The 22,701-nt window shown below is 34.4% G+C and overlaps 4 protein-coding genes across 4 annotated transcripts; 2 read left to right on the forward strand and 2 right to left on the reverse strand.

Annotated features, from left to right (window-relative positions):
• Positions 1–431: 431 nt before the first annotated feature.
• Positions 432–4,097, forward strand: Ku80. Its single transcript, XM_068761941.1, has 3 exons — positions 432–736; positions 1,164–1,325; positions 2,451–4,097. The coding sequence occupies exons 1-3, from the start codon at positions 467–469 to the stop codon at positions 4,095–4,097; spliced, it is 2,079 nt and encodes a 692-aa protein (XP_068618042.1). The 5' UTR covers positions 432–466.
• A 3,265-nt stretch (positions 4,098–7,362) lies between these two features.
• Positions 7,363–10,867, forward strand: LOC137918626 (X-ray repair cross-complementing protein 5-like). Its single transcript, XM_068761457.1, has 3 exons — positions 7,363–8,103; positions 8,435–8,590; positions 9,149–10,867. Exons 1-3 carry the CDS (start codon positions 7,807–7,809, stop codon positions 10,799–10,801), a joined length of 2,106 nt encoding a protein of 701 aa, XP_068617558.1. The 5' UTR covers positions 7,363–7,806; the 3' UTR covers positions 10,802–10,867.
• A 55-nt stretch (positions 10,868–10,922) lies between these two features.
• Positions 10,923–11,685, reverse strand: LOC137918864 (uncharacterized). Its single transcript, XM_068761790.1, has one exon. It carries the CDS (start codon positions 11,599–11,601, stop codon positions 11,098–11,100), a length of 504 nt encoding a protein of 167 aa, XP_068617891.1. The 5' UTR covers positions 11,602–11,685; the 3' UTR covers positions 10,923–11,097.
• Positions 11,686–14,651: 2,966 nt separating this feature from the next.
• Positions 14,652–20,932, reverse strand: LOC137919043 (uncharacterized). Its single transcript, XM_068762005.1, has 6 exons — positions 20,869–20,932; positions 19,095–19,288; positions 17,636–17,805; positions 16,129–16,219; positions 15,424–15,597; positions 14,652–14,798 (listed from the first exon to the last, which is right to left on the reverse strand). Exons 1-6 carry the CDS (start codon positions 20,930–20,932, stop codon positions 14,652–14,654), a joined length of 840 nt encoding a protein of 279 aa, XP_068618106.1.
• Between the last annotated feature and the right edge of the window lie 1,769 nt (positions 20,933–22,701).

The following is a 22,701-nucleotide window of genomic DNA, read 5'->3' on the forward strand; positions in this document are numbered from 1 at the left end:
TTATGACCTTGTTTTCTAATTTTTGTCTTTGTAGTCGTTATCTATAATTTTTCAAAAAATCTGATATAGTATCGTTTTAGACACTACTGAATTTTCGTCTACCTTCCCAGGTATGAAGCATTTGAATTTGAGGTGGTAAAATGACCTCATATTAAAAAAGACTATATAGAATAGTTTTTGAATTTGACAGATCGTAAATCCGTACGTAAATACGCATACTTATTCGGAAGTCTCACAGCGACTTTATGTTTATTTCAATGATTTTTGATGTTTTGTTTTATATAAATAGCTGATATAAAATTTCATGAATATTATTATATTCTGTTATATATGTGTGTATTATAAACCGTAAACACATTTGGCTGCTATATTTTTTACATTGATCAAAAATGTTATCTAATTAAAAAAACAAAAAGGCGCGGTTTCTATAAACATTAACGCACTGTATATCGAAAAGTATTTAAAAATGTCATGTACTCAAGCAACGTTAATAATTTTTGATATAGGAATAAATACTTTAGAAGTCCAAGGCGATAAAAATTTCTTTCAACGAAGTAAAGAATGTATAACGCGTATTATCGAAAGGAAAATAATGAGTCAGGAGAATGAACTTATTGGAATTATTTTAATGGGATCTAATAAAATAGATTTAAATTCAGAATTATATAAAAATATCGAAATATTCAATAAACTACAAGCCCCTTCATGGGAAATGATTAGAAATTTACCTAATAAGGTAAGGCAGTTCATTTTCGTAACCTAACGCAAACCATGTACTTGTTACAAGGACTTTTTAAAAGTGGGATTCATAAAGTTCATTTATGAACTTAATTAAAATTGTCAATTGACTGTAAAAATTGTTAGGAACTGTACATATACATACTTTAAAAAATGTTTCAGTGTGTGAACTAGTTAAATTAAATAATTGAAAAATTTAATAAATAATTGATTGCAATTATTTCACTTTTATTTTATTAATATTTTGTCATATTATTTGAGAGGGAACTTTTGTATACCAGTTATGCCTAAGTTTTCTAACTTAGAAAGGCTTTCAAATACTGACTTATTTGCATGTAATTTAATACTAATATTTAATTATATTTCTCTTGTGTGTTTTTTTTAAATTACAGCCGTTGATAGTAAACCATTAAAATTTATTTCAGCCAACCCAAAGCAGTAATGACTGGTTTTCCGCTTTAATTGATGCTACCACATATTTCACTACTGCGGTAAAATCTAATAAGACAAAGTTAATTGAGAAGAGGATTGTTATATTTACTAATTTTTTAAAATCAACACATATAAATCAAGATGAAATTCAAAAGGTATCAATTTTAAATCAATCAATTTCTTTTAAAGGCATAATTTTTAAAATAACAAGAGCTTTGAAAATTGTATGTGATATAAAAACTTTTTCTAGTATTTACATTCTTTTTATCTGTTCGGTATACAAGCTATGTTTAATTGAAAAATTGTCTCCAGCTGTATTTTTCCTATGCAGAATATGATATCTATGTATGTATAACAGATTTTCACCTATGACCTGACTCGTCATAACATCTCAGGAACTACAGGGCTGAAAGACTTGAAATTTATTAAGAATATTACTGTCACCAAGTAAAGATATAGATAAAATTTATTTATTCAATGTTTAATCTTTTAATAGAACTGTTTTTGATCCAAATAAAATAAGATCATTTTATTTTTGACCTTACTCTCTGTATGGCAAGGTTTCAAAATTGTGGAGAAGAAACAGGAAGAAACTCCACAACAACACATCTTTTTAATAAAATTTAACAAAACATATTTACACATATGCACATTGTCAATATGATTGCCAAGGAATCTCTTCATTTAAATGTTTGTTAATTAAATAATAAGCCTTTGCTATCAATTTACTTTGAAAATGTCTTGTGAATTTTTGAAACGGTTTGTATAATATGTCATGGAATTTTATTCAACAAATCTGATTCTGTGCATTACAAATTAATTAGACATTGAAGTAGAAGTTAGCTAAAAATGAGTTATAAATGTGTTTTTTAAAATTCTATCTACAATATTTATGAAACAGGTGTTCATAATGTTTGTGAAGAGAGTGGGGGATAGCTAGTTAGAAATATTCACTTTGCTTATTCTTAAAATACAGAACAAATCTATTTCATTGCAGTGATAGCCATAACTCACTGACCAAAAACATCCTCCGCAATCAAAATAAAACAACTTTTTTTCTAATAATTTATAATTTCAAACCAATTTCATGATTATTATTCCAATCCATTGCTGCTACAAGTTTACCAAGTTATGTTACTTAAATGTTGTAATATCTATTGTATAACATTAGTGTACATATCTATAAAATAACAGAAAAACCACATAGATGTCATTATTTCTGAAATATACATAAAACATATATTTATTTATTTTTTTCTAATTCTTACTTATTTTTAAAGGCTCTTGAAGAATTCATTAAACAGAATTATAGAATTGATGTCATTGGATGTACTGTTAATTCAGAAAATTGCATGACGCGTGATATACATACTGTGAAAAAAATTTTAGAAACAACTAATGGCATAAGTGAATCATTCGATCAGGCAATGAAAGAATTCATTTTTTATAAGAAAAAAATTGTAACTGGAAATGCTTGGAATGTTGATTTATGCATTGGTAATATCAAAAACAGAAAAATCAAAATACCTGTTTCATGTTATTTGAGGGTTAAGACAATTAAAAATGATGACTTTTTAAAAAAATGGAAACATGCTGTCAGGGATCCAATTACCGGAAAAGCCAGCAATTCACAAACAGTTGGTAAAAAAACACAATATTTTGATGAGGCAAACAATATTATAAAGCCTGAGAATATATTAGAAGGTTATCAATATGGAGAAGCCATTATACCACTTTCTGAACTTGATAAACCTCTGTTATATAAATCAGGACCAGTTTCTATTGATGTATATGGATTCACTGCTGCAAGTAATATTAAATTGGAAACGTTAAATCATGATACTTTGATGTATATCTATGGGCAAAAAGGTTGTAAAAATGCCAATTTTGCAATAAAATGTCTAGCACAATGCCTTATGGATTCCCCAAATTTGGTTGGTATTGCCAGAGTAGTTAAAAAAGAAAACAAATCTGCAAGAATGTATGCACTTTTTCCTGTACAGGAAGAAGATTTTATTTGTTTATCTATGGTTAGTATATGTTTCAAAGAAGAAATTAAATGTATGGCATTTCCATCAACAGAAAGTGCAAAATTTGATTTTACATTGGAACAAGTTGATGCTTTCAAAGATTTTATAAAAAATATGGATCTTGACAGAGATAATAATGAGTTAGATGAATATGAAACTTTTCAGATAGGTGAAGTACCCAGTCCATCTGTACAACATATTTTTGATGCTATTGTTAATCGTGCTAAAAATCCTGGAGAACCTCTACCACCACCTAGACCTGATGTAATGAAACTGTTTGAAGCACTACCATCACTGAGGAATTATGCCAATAATTCATTACAAAAACTTAAATCATTATTTGTTTTAAATTATGTGAAAAATAAAGATGGAATAAATTTAAGTAGCAACAATTTAGATGTAAGCGACAGTGCAATTAATGATGATAAAGATATTACCAAAGCAGAGCAGTTAGATACTGTGTATAAATATGTTTACAACATTGGAACCGTAAATCCTGTAAATGACTTGAAATTGTGTTTAAGTGAAGGTAAAAATTTCCATGTATTAGAGAAAGAAATGACAGATGCAATAGAAATTCTTATATACAGTGACCTTGATGAACGCCAATCAAAAGCATTAGAAGCTATATCATTTTTACGAACAGAAGCAGTGAAGTCTGATCCATCATTTTATAATAATTGGCTCAAAAATTTAAAATCAGAACTTGTCCTCCGAGAAAGAAATGATATAATTAATTTATTAAAAGATAATAAAATAGATTACATACTAAATGATGAAAATAAATTAAGTACAATAACTTTTGAGAATAAGGATATATATGAGGTGGATACAATGGAATACTTTGAAGAAAACTCTGTTCCTTCAGATGTTGATGAGTTATTTAATAATATGTAATTGATGATTATATAAACACGTTATATACACAATATTTTTATATACATGCATTTTTGACGTAATGAGACTCTGTGATAATTATTGTCTTAAAGACTTGGCTCTTAAGAGCTTCAAAGATTTTTTATATGTGCAAATTAAGATAAATACACAAATCCTTTTCATTCCGGATTTTTATTTTACACTTGTAAAGTATTTTATTCAAAGAACTATGATTAATGTGTAGCATTTCCAGAGAAATATTTTTCTTTTCCATTTTATTTCAAAATAATCTCAAAATAGCTAATGTTTGACCAGATATAACTAGTTGTTTTGAACTAAGATTTAGATGGAAAGAACTCTACTTAGAATTTCGTAAAAAATGAAAGAGATATGATTATAGAGGATGTCAACAGTGTTAAAGAAATCTTGCTTGCTGATTTTACACAAGGCTTTTTTCAGTCATTGTTGAATGGACCATCATATATTTAGTTCAACAACTTATTTGACACAATTTTTCAGATTGATATTAACTGTCATTATTCTTTGGTGTTTTACTCCTTTACCTGAGTCTGTTATAATTATGAAGTATTATAGCCCTTTAATTATGTTCTCCTCAAGGTAGCGTTTCTTAATAAGAATTGGCTAACGATATCCTGTGCGACGGAGTGCCTGTGGCTCTGTGTATGCAGCCAAGATAGCTTGGGGGCGGCACTGGGGCAGATCCCTGCTAGCAGCAGGTTTTCTCGTGGATGCTTAGGCCATCCTAAGTTCTATATGGTCTTTTTAATTGGCGGAGCACCCATTACAACAGTTGATAAGGCTCGAAAAGCACCTTTTTTGCGTTTGGAGGAAGTTACGTGTTCTGTTTTTGGGAGGTGGTACGGATTGAAACCTCCCGTTTATTCTGACTCCAATGTTTAATAAAAATAATAAAGTCACAAGCGTACGTCGTCCTAACAGAGAAAAAGTGAGTAGTCTCAATATGTATGTCAATGACGTATTATGAGAAATGTCTGAGTGTCTGTATGGGAGTGTTTTGTAGTTGCCATTATGTCGCCACACCACGCCCCCATGGATAGAGATAAGTCAATCTAAAGACTTGAACTTTACGCGTCTACCAGAGGGCGTAGTATAGGGTTGCTTAGTACAGTAGGAGACGGTTTAGTAACTGTAATGTCAGTTGTAGGAATAATTATTGAAGGAAATGCAAGCGGAACAACAGACGGAAGAGGAGGCTGTGCACAACCTGATGGCGGAGAAGCTTGAGGTAAGTCTTGAGTGTTGGTGCAGTTGACGTAAGTAGGCTTAACCCTATCGACGCTAACTACCGCTTCTTTGCCCTTTACCTCGATGGTGAGGATTTACAGTCACTGGCTCGATCGATTGATAAGGACTGGTGTAAGGTGGTTGAAGCGGACGCCGTACTGTATCGTCGCGTAAAAATACGTATGATGTCGCCAAGTCCTTGATAACAAACACTAGGCTTAGTGTGACGCGATGATGGAACGGGACGAATGGATTCCATGCAGTGTCGTAATTTGACGACGAAGTCACTGGGATCCTCATGCCTTTTCGCATCATCGGAAGGAACTAATAATTCACCAGGGAGACGAAGGGAAGTGCCATATAACATCTCCGATGCAGTAGCTTTTAACTCCTCCTTGGAAGCTGAGCGCAGGCCCACTAACACGGAAGGAAGAGCTATGATATATATATATGAGTTACCATGACACATGAGCGATCCCTTAATTGGCGATGAACGCGTTATATCATACCATCCGCGCTGGGATAGTAGGCGGTAGTGCGAATGCGCTTGTTGGCAATGTGTTGGCATAAGACCGCAAAACAACTCCGATTAGAATTGGGTACCTCTGTCAGTAGTAATGACCGTCGGTACGCCGAAACAAGGAATCCATTCGCGCGTAAAAACATCGACTACTTCCTCAGCTGTGATGTTATTACAAAGGCCACACATCGGGCCACCTGGTAACTCTCTCGATCGTCGATTGCCGTCAAACAGTAACAATAGTCGTTACAAAGAGGCGATGGTCCGATTATGTCCATATGAACATGGAAGAAGCGAACGACGACATTTACTGTGCTGGCAGGCTTCGCAAGTAGTACACCATTCTTAGCTCATAGAAGGCTAAACTTATCGTTCGGATATAAGACGCAAGGTAACCCGAACGCCAGGGCGGCTTAAACTGTGAGGTTTTTCAATACCCCACGACGTACATCTCGGGTAACGAAAGGGCAAGGTTTGTCACTGGAAGTATCACAGGTCAGAGATATGTCAGTACCACGAATAGGAACCTTGGACAGTTTAAGAACCTCAGGCTGGAACCTTTCAAGATTAACCTCGCCAGTTCGACGTCTGACTCTTGTGCCTTGGCAAATATCTGTGCGAGAGAAAGCGTCAGCCACGATATTTTTCTCTCCCTTGATACAGTTAATGTCAGTCGTATATTGACTGATAAAGGACAGCTTATCAAGCTGCGAAGGAGAAAGCCTTTCTCGGCGCTGTACGAAAGCATACAGTAGCGGTTTGTGGTCTGTAAAAATCGTGGCATGCTGTATTGGTTGATTGTTTTGATTGTTCTGCATCTTGTCCCCATATCATCTTTCTTCTGGGTTGATTTTTTTCCCTCGCTTACTATGTTGTTTTTACTATGGTTGAGGACAAGTTGAAGACTCGACTTGTCTTTTGAAGCTGAGAATGCTGCTTTATTGAGGAAATTGCAGGAGGGGGATAACAAAGGTGCTGTTTGTAAATTTGCTGTCAAATTGCCGCCTTTCTGGTCTGACAGGCCAAGAATATGGTTTGCACAGGTAGAAGCACAATTTAAAATTGTAGGAATTTCATCAGATGATACAATGTTCAACTATGTTATTTCAGGTTGGAACAAAGATAAGCATGTGAGGTTAAATATATTTTAACTAATTCTCTAACAGACGGCTAGAAGTATTTTAAATTAAAGGAAAAACTGATCAAGCAACTTTCCATGTCAGAGGAGCAGCGGCTCCGTCAATTATTCACCGAAGAATTTTATGAAAAGGAAAAATTGAATGCACTTCTTTGTCAAACAAGCGTTTTGTGCTTGCTGAAATCACGTCGGGGTCACCACTTTGTGAGGTGATACGGATAAAAACTTCCCTTTTATTTTGACTCCAAAGTTTTATAAAAATAATGCAGTCACAAGCTTACGTCGTCCAAACAGAGAAAAAATTAGTGAAGTGTCAATGTGCATGTCAATTGACGTATTATGAGAAATGTCAAAATGCCACCCAGTTTTTAGTTTTATCACGATTAGATGAACAAAAATTGATAGTCGCGGCAAAAACTGCGGTTTTCAGGAGTTAATATTGGATAATAGTCAATCGCCAACTAGCGTAGCGATCTCGATTATACGTCACGGTATGCGCGCAAATTACACCCAGTTGTGCGGTAAGGAGGTGCAGTGACTATTACGCCCAATAGTTTCATTTTAAGTTCGGATACGTATCGTACTAAAACAGTATACTCAAATAAACAATAACTTATTGATACAAGATCAGAAATAATTGATAAATATCTTTTTTCTTATTGGCAGCACTGGTACAAACGTCAATCAAAATTCAAGTTTGAACATGTTACAGAAAGATTGAAAGTGTATCGGTTAAGCGTTTACGTTTTAGTTTGATTATTATTATTTACATTTTCTTACTTGAATGGAATAGAAAACTTCTCAAAATGTCTAAAAAAGTAGAGCAAGCAACACTCCTTATTTTAGATATTGGAAAAAACACTGCAGATGCAGAAGAAAAGGGCGCTAAAAGTTTTTTCGAAGAAACTATAGAATGCACAAAACGTATTATCGAGCGAAAAATAATGAGTCAAGGAAAAGATCTTGTTGGAATAATCTTATTAGGATCTAAAAATACTAAAAACAATATGGCAAGTCAGTGTCCTGGAGCATTTAAACACATAGAATTGTTTATTGAACTAGAAGTACCTTCTTGGAAAATGATACGAGATTTACCAATTGCAGTAAGAATATATTTTGTATAGTTTCTTTATATATTATACATTGAAATTAATTACAATCATCAAGAAAAGTCCAAATATGCTATGGTTAATGTATTATGCGATCATGGATTCTGCAAACTCTGCAAAAAACACAAAAATAATTTAACCAGTTTGTTTTGTAAATGGTAGGCGAGTCAGTTTCAATGCTCAATCTAATAAAAGGTAGTACCTTACATTTCTTTGAAACCACAACATAATGTTCTCTAATTAACTGCAAAAATATTATTTGTATAATTTTTTAATTGAAATATGTGAGAAGTAATATAAGAGTGATCTTTATATTTTATTTCAGCCAACAAACAAATGTGGAGATTGGTTTGATGCATTGATTGTTGCTGCAGATTTCTTTAAAAATGGTGTTAGCGGCATAAAATGTTGCAACCGAAGAATCATATTAATGACTAACTTTAAAAAAAATTCAAGTATTGATGAGGATGGATTTAAGCAGGTGAAATTAATTTTATTACAAGTTACCTCAGCACACTGCACTGTCAAATGTTATTAACCCGCAGCAGTCCAAAAAAAAAAAAGACTTATTTCAAAGTAATCACTTTTATAAACTATAATTTTTTCTCATCCTTTTTCAATTTTGCCATAGAATTAGTACTGTTGGACACAGGCCTCTTCCATACATATGAGTCCACTTGAAAGCCACCACTAACAGGCAGCATTTTCCCTTGACTTTTACCTAAGGTTATCTGTTCAACTAATGGGTTGATGTCTTATGCTGTACTTGCTTGTCTAATGTCTCTAGAAACTTGGGATCCCAGCAGTCTGTATGCTGTATGACCTGTCATTGCCATTTCAACTTGCCAATCCACTAGTCGCTTACTAAGTTGGTTACTTTCATTTGTCTACATAGAAACTATATCATTGATTACATTTCATGTAGCACTTTATTACCAATATTATTATTCTGGGAGAGGCCTATACTAATTTTTAGGTGTACTACAGCTAAAAAGATGATCAATATTATTATAGAAATTATTATATAATTGTTTTCCAGGCATTACAAGGATTTCAAGAAGAAGATTTCCAAGTTGATGTCATTGGCATTGATATTTATTCGGAGCCATGTAAGGAAAGTGGTATTAAATTTATAAGAAAGTTTGTAGAAGACACTAATGGTGTAACTGCTCAGTTTGATGATACAATGAGATATTTAGTATTTCATAAAAAGAAACATGTTAATGCCATGCCTTGGAATGTTGATCTTTGTATTGGCCCTAATGTTAAAATACCAGTCTCATCATATATAAGAATCAGGGATGATTCAATTGTAAAGAAGTGGACTCAAGCTGTTCGTGATCCAATAACTGGTAAAGCGAGCAGTACGGAAGCAGTTGGTAAAAATAGAATATATGTTCAAAATGAAAATAGATATGTAGTAGACAGTGTAAATCTATTGAATGGTTATCAATATGGTCAGGAAGTTATTCCTTTTGACAATCAAGATAAAGCACTACTCTATAAATCAGGTGAAAAATCTCTTTTAGTCTATGGATTTACTGATTCAAAGAAAATTCAGTGGCAAAATTTTAATGGTAATGGTTTGTTATACATCTTTGGTCGTAAAGGCGACAAGAAAGCCCAAAATGCAGTGAAATGCTTAGTTACATGCTTGAGAGAATTAAATTTAGTTGGTGTTGTACGGAGAGTATATTATAAGGATGTAGCACCACGCATGTTTGCGCTAATGCCAGTGATAGATTCAAATGATTTTATCTGCTTGTCTATGGCAGAAATTTGTTTCAAGGAAGAAATCAAGCATATGGCTTTTCCACAAACCGAGCTTACAAAATTTGCATGTACAAAGGATCAGGTTGATGCATTCAAAGACCTTATTAAAAATATGGATCTTACAAATGCATATGAAGCTGATGAGTTTGATGACAAAGAGGCATTTCCAGTAGGTGAGACAATAAGTCCTTCTGCGCAGTATGTCTTAGATTGTATAGCATTTCGTGCAATGAATCCTGGAAAACCCCTGCCTCCTCCAAGGAATGATATAATGATGTTGTTCAAGGTGCCTCCTTTAGTTGAAAAAAGATCCACTGATGTAATAGAGAGATTGAAATCATTATTTATATTGAATAAAGTAGAACAAAGTACTCGTCGGGTAGGTATAAAAACATTGGATGAGTCTCCATCTAAAGCAACTGATGAAACAAATCACAGTAATTTGCCTCAAGTCAACCTTTCTTTGCCAATAAAACCAATGCCTATACGAAAAATAGGCACAATAAATCCCATTAGTGACTACCAATTCCTGCAGGATTCGGGAAAAGTTTTTAGTGACCTAGCATCAGAAATGATAAGTGCTATTGAGAGCCTGATGTTTAGCAACCTTAATGAACATTGTGTAAAGGCAATAGATGCAATTAATTTTTTTAGATCAGAAAGTGTAAAAAGCGACCCCACTTATTACAATAATTGGATATTAAACTTTAAATGTGAACTATATGACAGGAAAAAACATGACATTATTGAGTTAATAAGAGAAAAACAGTTAAACAGTATACAAAAACATGAAAACAGTTTGAGTAATTTTGATTCCAAAGACCAAGATGATAGCCAGATTTATGAGATGGACACAGCCCCTGGTTTTACTGAAATGGAAATTAGTTCAGAGGTTAATAACTTGTTTAATGACATGTGATACTTGCTGGTTTTGTTTGTATTTGTTTTAAGTTATGTAGTGAAAAGTGCACATCAAAATATTTAAAAAAATATAAAGTTGTTAAATAAAAGATAACATGGTTTTATTTATTGATATTTAATACAACAATAATTTCATTTGAGGGTATATTTCTAAAAACATTCAGTTGTTAATATAGATAATGTGCATTAGTCAGTGTACTATTATTTTAATACATTTAAATTCTAATTCCAATTTGCACATATTAAATTCATTTTTACTTATATTTAACCAAAGTAAATTATAAATTTAGATAATCATTGCACACCACTGGGGGTAATTTTATTTTGTGATTGTAGAAGTTCAAGGAATTCTTGAAGTGAAAGGTCCTCTTGACAATCAGTGTCCAAGTCATGCTCAAGTTGAGCTTCCAAAGAATTAGCTTCTGGGCTCAGCACAATATTTTCATCTAAAACCACATGATTTAGACGCGACTTCAGGCTCTGAAGAATTTCCTCTAGTTCTAAACATTTGTTTCTGATGGAAGTTCCCAGATCCGACGAAGGATCGATGTCATCAAGCGTAGAATTTTCCGAAAAAGAATTTGAGGGCGTCCTTGTTTGTGGTGGTTGTATCATGTTAAAAAGGTTATCTGGTATACTATTGCCATTTCTTACAATCTCCGGTGTTCGTGATTCGGAAAACTCTGCGAGAATTTCGTCAATAATATCTTCAGCATTTTGTCTGGGATCTACTACATCTTCTGGACCGTCAGCGCCATTATCATTATTGATCAATTTATTATTCGAGTCTAGTTTCATAATGCAATATACTCTTACGTTATCGATTCTTTAACAAAACAAATGTAAATAAGCTGCGAACAGTTGTCATACGCGTGAGGTCAGATGATTGATATTGTTAATGTTGCCACATTTGTTTATAACAGTGTAAAGCTGCTATGGTGTTTCCTTTAAAAAAATTATGATATGTTAAAGTACTTCATAATGTAATTATTTGTAAAGCGTGATCAAAAAGTATAAATACTTAGGTAAGACCAAAGTTTTATAATTACTTAATCAGTCTGACTGAAACAAAATTTTTATTTTATACAGATGATCGATATGTGAAATATTTCCACAAAAATGTTGTTCCACAAAAATGTTAATGGGCTCACAGACGTTCGAGTAATTACGCATACATGGGGCCCGGCGATTGTTTTTGCCTATCTCATTGTACGTTTATTTTAAATTCGCACCGCAAGTTCGTCTGAGATCCAGATGCATTGAAATTTTACTTGTAGCCGACAAGTTATACTGTGTGATTTTTAATCATTATTAAAGGATAACATGGAAAGTTCAAAGTTAGGGTGATAATATCCGAAGCAGTTATTTGGGCACGAATTGAATTTACACTTGGTCCATAACTTTTGCGTCGAATACCGAAGTGTGAACAAAATTGAAAAATTGAAAAACTACTTACACGGCGCACGCGCGATGTTCACTCGATCTCTGTAACATTATGATTGAGAAATCCGCACGATGATTGCGACGGCATTATAGATGTCAGGCCGGTTTAAAACGGATTAAACCAATCGGTTTAAAACGAAAAAAACCGTTTAAAACCGAAAAAACCCATTTTTTTCGATTTTAAACGTTTAGTGTTGACGACTATGTTTTTCTTAAATATAAACACATTATCTATTCCAAGCGTAGACATTGCCTAGCTAAGTTGAAAAACTATTACCTAGTTAACTATATTGGTTATTTTGAAAAGATTTATCAATCAGTTTCATTCGGTTTAAAACCAAACTCACACACTTGCACTTCTCACGCGGAGAGACGTCAAGATGCAACGTTGCCAGCTCGCCTAATCCACACCACACACACACATACATAGCGTGTTGCGTGCGGACATGTCAGTGTTGCCAGTATTGTAAAAAAATGTACAAATTTAGATTCAATATAAAGGTACTCGTACCAAATATGTCAAACATTGCTAAATAACTAAAATGTAATGAGCTGTTATAAAATTAGATTATTAGGTACCCGACTTTTTCTTGAAAGTAATAAAAAAAGCTGGCTAATCTTACACAGTCCACTCGACAACATGATGATCATACAATTTCTTTAAGATTTAGGTACATATTTTAATCTATTGTATGTATTATTGTTTCTTTATTATTATAGTACTTTATATGTAATATACTTACCTACATAGGTACTGCATAGGTAACTAACACAAGACCAAGTATTGTCGATAATGATGTGTAAAAACACTGTTCTTATATTTTAGTAGGCGAGTTTTAAACCGTTTAAAAAGATTTATTTGGGGTTTTAAACCGCCACTTTTGGTTTTAAACGTTTTAAATCGGCTTTTTTACATCTATAGACGGCATCGCCTCCCTCCCCTCACCGTTTATTACTTTTTTAAATAAACGTATTTCAAAATATAAATCTCTTCACCAGACTCCCTGTATTTCCTAATCAACAATGTTCGACATAATGCAACACTATATCTTAGTGTGTTATAATTAGGATTGAATAAGTATAGGATCCTTCTGCTGTCTTCGTTTGTCCCCATTTCTTGTTTTCTTGCAAGAGTGTAGTAAACACCTATGCAAATGAAAAAAATGAATTTCTGAGCCTTGCTACGATTCGACCTTCACTGTATCCCTCCTCTCGAAGCATACAAATAGCACTTCGCTATTCAAGCATGATTTGATTGCGTTTTGCCATTTTCAGAAAAACAAATGCGGGAAAAGCCGTAGGCTAGGTAAAATCCGAATACAGATAATGTTAATGTCACAACTTGCACGTGCCAATAGTCAAGTGCGGCTAAACAAAAAAGTTAAATACACAAGCACCTCGCTTTGCGATGTTTCGTTTTGCGTTTTTTTTCGAAATTGCGTCGCTGCTTAATTAGTACTAATTTTCACAGTGCGTCGTTAGATTTTCGAGGTTGCGTTGTTTTGGGTTCGAGTCTTAATTTTTTTTTAATTTTCTTTTCTTCTAAAAGATGGCAACACTTTTGTTTTAAAAATCAACGCAATTTTAATATAGTTTTATTTTCACTATGTTTTGCTAATTTTAAGAGTTTAGTTGCAATTACATAGTGTGTTGTGTTTTTTTTAAAAGAGAATAATAAATTTATGTAATTTTTTACGTGTTGTTACAAAAAAGATAAATATTATTCAATTTATTTATTGGCAGATTCATATTATTTTTGTTTTTTAAATATAAAAATTAATAAAAAAGTAGTATTTCCATGACCCTGGAAAAGATCTTCGATCTTTACATGGTTCGCAATAGAACTTTGCGACGTTTCAATTAGCGTCGTGTTTTTTTGGAACGTAACCACGACCCAAAGAGAGGTTTTGGTGTACCGACAGCAACTCTTCAAACCACAAAAGAATACAACCGCAGTCCTAAGTCATAAAACACTTGTTTAGGTAAAATCTAAGAAATTGATAAATCATGTTTAATGAGAGCCGATCTCTTTGTGAATATGTAAACTATAGTAAAAAGCTGTAAAGATAACATTCATTACAAATTTTTACCGCCTATAGGTGTTGTTTCGTTTTGGCCAATTACAGATAGAAAGCACATCTGTTATTAAACTTTTGGACGATAGTGTATATAATATTAATAATGGTTTTTTTCATTATAATACGATGCAGCCGACGTATTTGAATATGAAAATTCTTACCATGCACTGAACATCAAAAGACAGCTTATTGACAGAGTAATTGTTTTAAAATTTGCATATTTACCGAAGGCAAAATTAAAAACGAAATAAATAAGAACGTTTTCATTTACCTCAGTGTAATAACAACTAAAAAAGATATTATTATATTATAAAAATATATTTGTTATCAATTAGCGCAGTGACGTCGTTGAGGAAAGTACAAGTCGAGGTATGCTTCTTTTCTAAGCTTCTTTTGAATTTCTGATACTTTCATTATTTTTAAAGCGGCCTTGCAGCTGTTGTGGGCGTGGGCAAAAAAACAATCACGAATTGACTGAAAAAAAACCACATTGTTCCTCTAAGTATTATTTCGTAATCAATTAAATGTCTACGCGTAACTTATAATATAATTATTTTTTGCAGATGAAACGATTTTTCGTTTTAATGACTTGGTAGCTGTCGTCGCCCAATTGCTAACCATTAGATCCCAATAAAACTCTTCCTGAAGAGAGAATAATAGCCTTATTAACAGACGACGTACTTCTAACGTAACGTCTAAAGAGCAACAGGAGATCCCGCTGACAAAGGTCGCCACATGGACTCACTCGTACGCCGCTCGACTGTGCCAATCTTTTATATTATCCCTGCAGATATAAATATATAAAATGCTATGTTATTTTGTCAATACAAATATTCCTCTGAAAATCGCTGGATGCGAGCAGCCAAAGAAGTAATTGTGGTGATTTTTGAGGGAGAACTATGCGTTGCAGTGGGTGTCTATCGGCTGATGTGATAATAATGATGATGAAGCATTCCATCTAGAACAGCTATTCGGCCTGCTTCGCACAGCAGTTTATTTTTCATATAGTTTTGTTTTGTTCAGATAGGATAAAAATCTCGATTCCTAACTTAACAAAACGTTATGAATAGTAAACTTGATCAAAAGAACACAATATTACCTTAAATTCCGCCAGTTTAGCCCCTTGAAACTTGGATAAGCAGTGTTTGAATAATCTAGAATAATGTTTACGGCATAGAAATAATCTATTTTCAAACTGCCAGTAGTCGCCTTGTGCCGAACATGAGCAACCGCACACGCCGCAGACATCCAAATTGTATGGAACGCATTTAATCTGAAAATGAATCACAATACATATTGTGACAATTTAGAAATAATAACTGTTTTTGGAACGTAATATGTTTTTCCGAAATAATTAATGTTTATAATGCTGCAGAAACCGCTGTTTTAAGTCTTAGTTATGCGCCTGTAAAGGATGTTTGGCTACTCCGTTCTGTCAGTCCGCTGTCAATGCAAAGGCGGCGGCAATGGCAATGCTCACGCGTCTTTTTTCGGTCTCCACTCGTCACATATTATTAGGCACGGTACAGTGGTTTTGGCGGCAGTATAATATTTTACGTCTCTTTTTTTATTGTGGAACATATTACATGAATGAAAATTAAGTATTATCAATTAAGTGCAAAAGCAACGTAGAAAATAATTATACTTAAAAGATTTTTTCAGTTGACGATGCGAGAAAATCTTGAAAATCGATATAGAAAACTGATCAATTAATCGATACACATAGGTTTACTATTTAAAACTGAGACTTGATGGTAAGAATATAGACCAGAAACAGATTATATTTTTAATATGAATACTTTACCTCTACCGCGCATTTTAAAGATTTTTTACCAGAGAAACTGTAAGCGAAATTCATTTCTTTCTTCTTGTACAACGGATAGTAATCGCAGGCCCTTTAAAAAAATATTATAGATAATGTTATAATTATTTTTCACAAAAAAATATTGCGTGATGGTGCAGTCAAAAATTAAAAGTTTCTCCTAAATTCTTTATAAATACTTAAGGTCTTTCATTCATTCATTCATTCCCACTCCCACTGGAGAATCTTGATCGGTTTGCGCTGTCCGAATCTAGCGACATTCTGCGACTTTGGCTATGTCGTCGGTCCACATAGTGGGAGGCCTATTCACGCCTTGTTTACTGGCTAATCGTAATCTTTCGTCTCCAATGGCTTACGGCTACACGAGCGATATGCTTCGCCCTCTGCTGAAGTAGCAGTTGCAGACTTGCGACAGACATATTTGCAGTTTTTCAAGCTACGTCGGTGAGTTTGGTATTTTCAGATTTTCATTTTTAATTCGTGCTCGCTGCGAAGCTCTGAACAAAGCGCTCTTCATTACTAGAAGGATATTCTTGAGATTTATTTAGAAGATCGAATAAAATAACAGGAGATGCAAAATAGCCGACATAGCTCAGCTAATTGGCAAGTTACAGTGAAAACGGGCCACATAGTGCGTAGAACAGATAGCCGCTGGTGCCTGGGGGTTCTGTAGTGGAGACCACAAACCAGCATGCAGAGCGTGGGATGTCCATCCACAGGGACAATCTATAGGAGGAGGCTTACATCTAGCAATGGATGATTTACGGTCGAGGCGATGATGGTGGTGAACCACGTAATATGATATTGTAGGAGCTACAATACGTCGTCGTCAACGGCGCATCGAATAAGGGGAATCCCATGTCAGAGCACTCTATATTCTACAATACTTCGCACCTTATGATTGGCTAACGGCTTTTATTGGTTAAATATTTTTTTCATAGTTTAAGAATAGTTATAAATATGGGCTAATCTTAATAAATATGCATACATCTAGTTTGTACTTCGTGTTGTCATTATCTACAAGATTTACCTGCCCTAGAAAGAATCCCACAATATGATGCGATATTTACGGTTGATTATAATAACGTATATCATCTAATTTCGGCTTCGTAGAGCACTATCTCTGTCCCACACTTCCTAAGTGACGTTTTGTCAGTCATATTTCGTGCGACAGAGATAACGCTCCACGAAACCGAAATTAGCTGATTGTCTCTTTCCAAAGGTCGATGTGTAATATTTATCGCCGGGTACTATACATCCTTTTTGAAGTATACTTTTATGTTACCTATGTATAAAAGAAGGTCATACATGTATGATACGAGTGTATTTTATTAAAGAAATTCATTTTCAAAGTAAACTATGTGACCAGCATATCTATGTCATGTCATATAATTTTTTAAAAAAGTTTTTCCTATTTTGATTATATACTCCGAGTCGCTACGTGGGTGACAATGATTAAGTTAAACTATAGGATATATCAATAACTCACGCGGGGTAGTCGGTGGGCTGAAACAATGGTTTCCGTTTAGAAATTGAATTGAACGGAGCACAGTTTTGAGGAGTAGGTTTTTCCGGCGGCAGTTCCCTGGGTGGTGGTTGATATTCATGCTTTGTTTTCCAACGGGGCTCCTTGGGCCCATAGTAAAGCTTACTATATATCTAAAGATCGAAAAAGTAACATCATTAATGAAATACATCTCAATGAACAGGAACATACAGTTTGTAGGGGCAAAATTTAGTCATTCTGCGGCGCATCGATACGGGTAATTCCACAGAAATATAATTCTTTATTTACATCGGTATTACGGCAGCAACATTACTTCAATGTCAGCGGCGCGTCGAAAACGGGCAATTGCATAGAAATAAAATTGTTCATTAACGTCGATATAAATACGGACGGAGCTCGAATGAGTAAACACACTTCTACTTCAGACCTCGTGTTGTTAATAATTCAAGACCAACCGACCCTAAGAAAAATCCAACTAGGTATTAAATAATGGTTAGATTAATACATCGATAAGAAAAAAATATTTCTCGCGATTCGATGGTATATTTTATTAAAGAAAGTTGTTGCTCTTCGAAACGACTGCAGAATTGCCGACGAGTTACAGAGCAGTGTTTAGTTTCAAATTATTCTAGAATTACTCGTCAAGAATCTCGTATCGTATGACCGTGATTTCTATAAACACAGAGTACACATGAATTGTCATAGTAAGACTGCCAAAAACACTCCAAGCCTGAGCTGTCACTGAAAAACGTTCAACATTCTGAAGTGCCAGAGATAGCCAAAATTAGACTCAATTGATTACTATAGTCGAATTATTCATTATTATAACTAGCTGTGCCCGCGACTTCTAATCTAACAAAAAATCTAACAGAAAATCTAACAAAAGATAATTTTTTTTTCGTTTAAGAATTTTTCTAAAATATAAGTAGCAGTATAAGCCCCGTCAAAATAGGTTCAGCCATTTCAAATTTTAAAAATTTGGTATTGTTATATGTAGCGTATATAATTCATATGCGTGTAGCAAAAAGCGGGTATTTTAATGTTACAAACAGTTACTCTAATTTTTTTTTTAGATATAAGAACGAGATCGAATTATGAATGAGGAGGTCCGTAGACGAACGAAGTTAGACATCGGCAAGTTGAGATGGCAATAGGCAGGAAACTCGTATAACAGATGACCGCTGGAGTCTTAAGGTTATGGACTGAAGATCACTACGTCGGAAACGTAGCGTAGAATCTCCACCTACAAAGCGAACAGACGACCTTGTTATGGTCAGCATGTTGCGCGCAGGTCGCTTTCTTCTGGTCTTATAAGAAATCCACGGGGAAGGTCTATGTCCAGCTGTACACACCCTGCAGCTGGAATCATAATAATGTTGGGTAAAATTCCTGTTGACCGTATAACTAATGTAAAATATATAAATTACTAATTAATAATAACCCGGTGAGTGATGTCGTAGAAAGCATCGCGATTTCCATCATAGGTCCCAGGTCCTAAATTAGGTTTGATCTCCATTGCATTCCGCCTCATGAAAGGACTCAAGCACGGACCTTTCGTTGGTAGCACCTCGCGATCCAGTCCTGTTCCAAAGCATATTCGCGGTGGTTCTTGTTTCGTGATTACGTATTCGAAATCTAAAAAAATAAATACATCACGAGAATTATTAAAAACTATTAATAATTGTAAATATGACACATTTTATTTAAACTATCCGATGCCATTTTATTTTTTATAATTCGAGCAAAGTGACCGTAACTTCTTAACATTCCATGATCTTATCGTGCATATACGAGTTCCATCCTATCGTAAGAAATAGGGTCGGTGCCTGTGTTTGAAGGGTTGAAGGTGTTTAAGGATGCCTCTTAGCATGCATTAGCGCTCACCTTCACCGACAAGATCGACTCCTCACCCTCCCTAAGAAAATTTGAAATGATCCTACAAATGCTTCTTCAGAAGGCCGGTTCAAAGCAGATCCTCGCACTTGACAGGCCTAAATACTTCAGCACTGAGATTTCGCTATTAAATAAATATATTAAAATTAAACTATTGTATATTTATTACAGGTTAAGTTAAAGTATGTTTATTATTAAATAAATTTCTCAGAAATGATGACCTCTTTGGTTGATTTACTTCAGAAATATATAATAGCTCTAGCTCTGGCTAGTTTATCGCCTTTTATCTGTGGTATATTATTAGTAAAGAGTGTATAAAAGACCTTTTCACGAACCGACTTTCTGTCTACTGAGAAAGTTTCGAATGTAACGGCGACGAAGCCGAGGTTAGGCTAAACGCCTCTCGCGCTTTGCCGTCTCAAGCTAGCAAATATAAATTCCAATATTAATGCCGATAACGCAACAATGCAGATCTTTGGACACCTGGGTATCTAAACCCCAGCCCAAGTGTTCATGAGGCACGGAGGATTCTCAGAGTATCTATATATAGGTTTAAGCTCAAAGGTACTCCCTAGTGCATCTGTGATCAAGCGGTAGAGCAGACCGTGGTGCACGCAATTACTTGCTGTCTCGTGTATGGACTGTTAAGTGTGGCACGGCAGCATCGTTTCTCTTTTGAAGGAGGAAGTGAGTCGCCACACTTTCTTGCGGTTTTGCTACAAGGTGATATAATTAAGCGTAACAAAACCGTGTAACAAGAATTGTAGCGAAGGATGGAAGGCGAGGCGTGAATGTAACGTGAATATATGAGGGAAGAAAGAGAAAAATTGTGAAGGATGAGAGAGAGAGAGAGGGGATTTTAATGGAGCCCGTTAAGATCTGCCTATCCAGCAAAAAGAACTGGTACATGAAATTCCGTTTTACCGAAATACTAATGTCCGTGCGTTAAAGAAAGATGTGATGGTGCGGAGAATTACGAACCTAAAAAAGAGTTTTACATACTTAACAAATAAAAAATAGATTTTATAAGCCATACGATTTATTACAAAATTACATACTAGTTTCATAAGACTTTGTATTTTCATTAATTAATTAAATGTTTTATTAAAAACTATAAAATTTATGACCTTGACCTTGCAATGGGAGTCGGTTAACATAACAATAATGAATATGATAAAATTTACGTAGACAAAATTTACATTTTTCGCCACCCGATACCGAACGTACGTATAGGTAATAAATTTAATAAACTATAAATATATTTACACACTTTATATTATTACAGTGACATTTTGAAATTTAAATTAAAAATCGAGCTTTACCACCATGGAACGCTTCCCGCATATTATTGGGGCGGAGATATCGACGAACGTACGGCCGCTGCATGTTGGAACTCTTCACTAACTGATCATTCAGGCTTCGTGATGTAGGGACAATAAAAAATATGACAAAATTGCGAGCTAGTTTTTATTAGGTCGCACGCTCAAGGGTGTCTTTGATTTTGTTATTTTTATAAACATTCTCAATTTCATGAAGTATTAGAAAATAGCAAATGTAGTCAAGGGGAGCCTTTTACCACGATTTTTGGGATTGGTCTATGACTTGCTGTGAGCCTCTATCAGCTGACACGATGATGATGATTATGATGATTTGAAGATATTCAATCCTCTCAAAATTTTGTCTTGACTATTGACAAATTTATAGACGTGATTTCTTCAATCCATGGATCAATGTGTGGGTGCCGGGTCTGTCGCGTTGTAAGGTACGGTGCATAGCGTTGACGATCCGTTTAGTACGTTTAAAGGGGCCTTCTTGCATTGCATTAACTTTTACCGCCCAGACTTCTCTCGGTACCTAGCCAAATTTGGAATAACCCGACTAAAGCAGTTTTAGAACTCAGTTTTAGAAATATTCTGATGTTCGATTTTTACCTAAATTCTTCCGCAGGTTATAAACAGATTTCTGTCATGTCGCACTTACACTATCACTAAATACAATATCAGTATGAATAACTAGTGTATCCATTTCATTGACCAGGTCTTACAACTTGTTCATTTTGGTATTGCCGGCTTTTCGTGCATTTTTTTTTCCAGGGAACATTACGTATTATACACATTTCGTTATAGTAAATAGAAATAAGTTCGTAGTAGAATAAAACGTAACCGCCATATCCTGAGAAATTGTACATCGTTTCTCATACATGTCCATTATAAGTGGCTAATCTACGCTTTTGTTATAGAATAAAGCCGGATTAAAAACAATATATTGAAATATTTAATACAATTTACCAGATCTTTTTTTTGACAAATCAGTCAACCGTTGTAAGTTTAGCACGTCGCAAGCCTTACTTCATTGTTGACTTACAATATCACTAACATCACAGGCTTAAACACAAAAAAGTGCTTAACATAGACTTTTTTCATAACGATACATTATTTATTTTATCCACTTTTCAACGTTGCACCACAGTTCTCTTAAAAACTTTAGGTTCTCCAAAGTTCTATGAAATGATTTGACGCAATTGTCCTCAACCGAGTCGTTGTGCCTTCTCGACGCGTCCTTTCAAAAGGACCGGTTGAAAGAACTCCGCATCCAGCATCTTCCGACAACCTTAATAAGGTCGTATGGCTACTTTTGGATGGACTTTCTACATTGAGATTGCCGGTATGTGATCTCCAGACTCCTAACTTCCCAGTGGCCATCAGTTCGGCACCCCGCGTGGCTCGCCAATTGCTGCTTCAACTTGCAAATACTTTGACTCGTCTATGTTGTCTACCTTACTTTTGATTTTTTTGTTTCTATGTACATTGTACAGCTATGCGTGTTGTTTATGCTTTTTTTAAGAACACTCCTCATTCGGTCTCATAGTACATTACACACAAAACACATCATTCACATAAAACATTAAAGAAAAAAATTGTAAATATTTACAATACGCTTTCATTATTGAAAATGTTTGACTAAAGCCTATTTCATTCAAATATACATGGTCACCCTATCCACGAAGCGTGTAAGACGGGGACGGTTCCTTTTTGTGTGCGCGGTGAAAAATTGGTGACCCGAAAATTGTGGCAGTCTGATTGGAAAAAACGATTTATCATAGTCAAACTTACCTTCTGTTAGGTCCCAGGCCATTTTAACATTTTATGAATATT

Source organism: Battus philenor, unplaced genomic scaffold, assembly GCF_028537555.1.
Source record: "Battus philenor isolate CCGP_79_NKW_IND1 unplaced genomic scaffold, ilBatPhil1.0.hap1 SCAF_15, whole genome shotgun sequence".
NCBI lineage: Eukaryota > Metazoa > Arthropoda > Insecta > Lepidoptera > Papilionidae > Battus > Battus philenor.

Bases quoted from the DNA above. Each gene is read 5' to 3' on its own strand.
- Ku80 (XM_068761941.1), top strand. From the start codon at position 467: ATGTCATGTACTCAAGCAACGTTAATAATTTTTGATATAGGAATAAAT. The intron at 737-1,163 runs GTAAGGCAGTTC...AATTTATTTCAG, and splicing joins TTAGAAATTTACCTAATAAG to CCAACCCAAAGCAGTAATGA. The intron at 1,326-2,450 runs GTATCAATTTTA...TTATTTTTAAAG, and splicing joins ATCAAGATGAAATTCAAAAG to GCTCTTGAAGAATTCATTAA.
- LOC137918626 (XM_068761457.1), top strand. From the start codon at position 7,807: ATGTCTAAAAAAGTAGAGCAAGCAACACTCCTTATTTTAGATATTGGA. The intron at 8,104-8,434 runs GTAAGAATATAT...ATTTTATTTCAG, and splicing joins TACGAGATTTACCAATTGCA to CCAACAAACAAATGTGGAGA. The intron at 8,591-9,148 runs GTGAAATTAATT...ATTGTTTTCCAG, and splicing joins ATGAGGATGGATTTAAGCAG to GCATTACAAGGATTTCAAGA.
- LOC137918864 (XM_068761790.1), bottom strand. From the start codon at position 11,601: ATGAAACTAGACTCGAATAATAAATTGATCAATAATGATAATGGCGCT.
- LOC137919043 (XM_068762005.1), bottom strand. From the start codon at position 20,932: ATGCAGCGGCCGTACGTTCGTCGATATCTCCGCCCCAATAATATGCGG. The intron at 15,598-16,128 runs GTAAAGTATTCA...ATTCATTTTCAG, and splicing joins CTTTAAAATGCGCGGTAGAG to ATTAAATGCGTTCCATACAA. The intron at 14,799-15,423 runs GTAATATTGTGT...GTTTTTTTTCAG, and splicing joins CTAAACTGGCGGAATTTAAG to TCAATTCGTGATTGTTTTTT.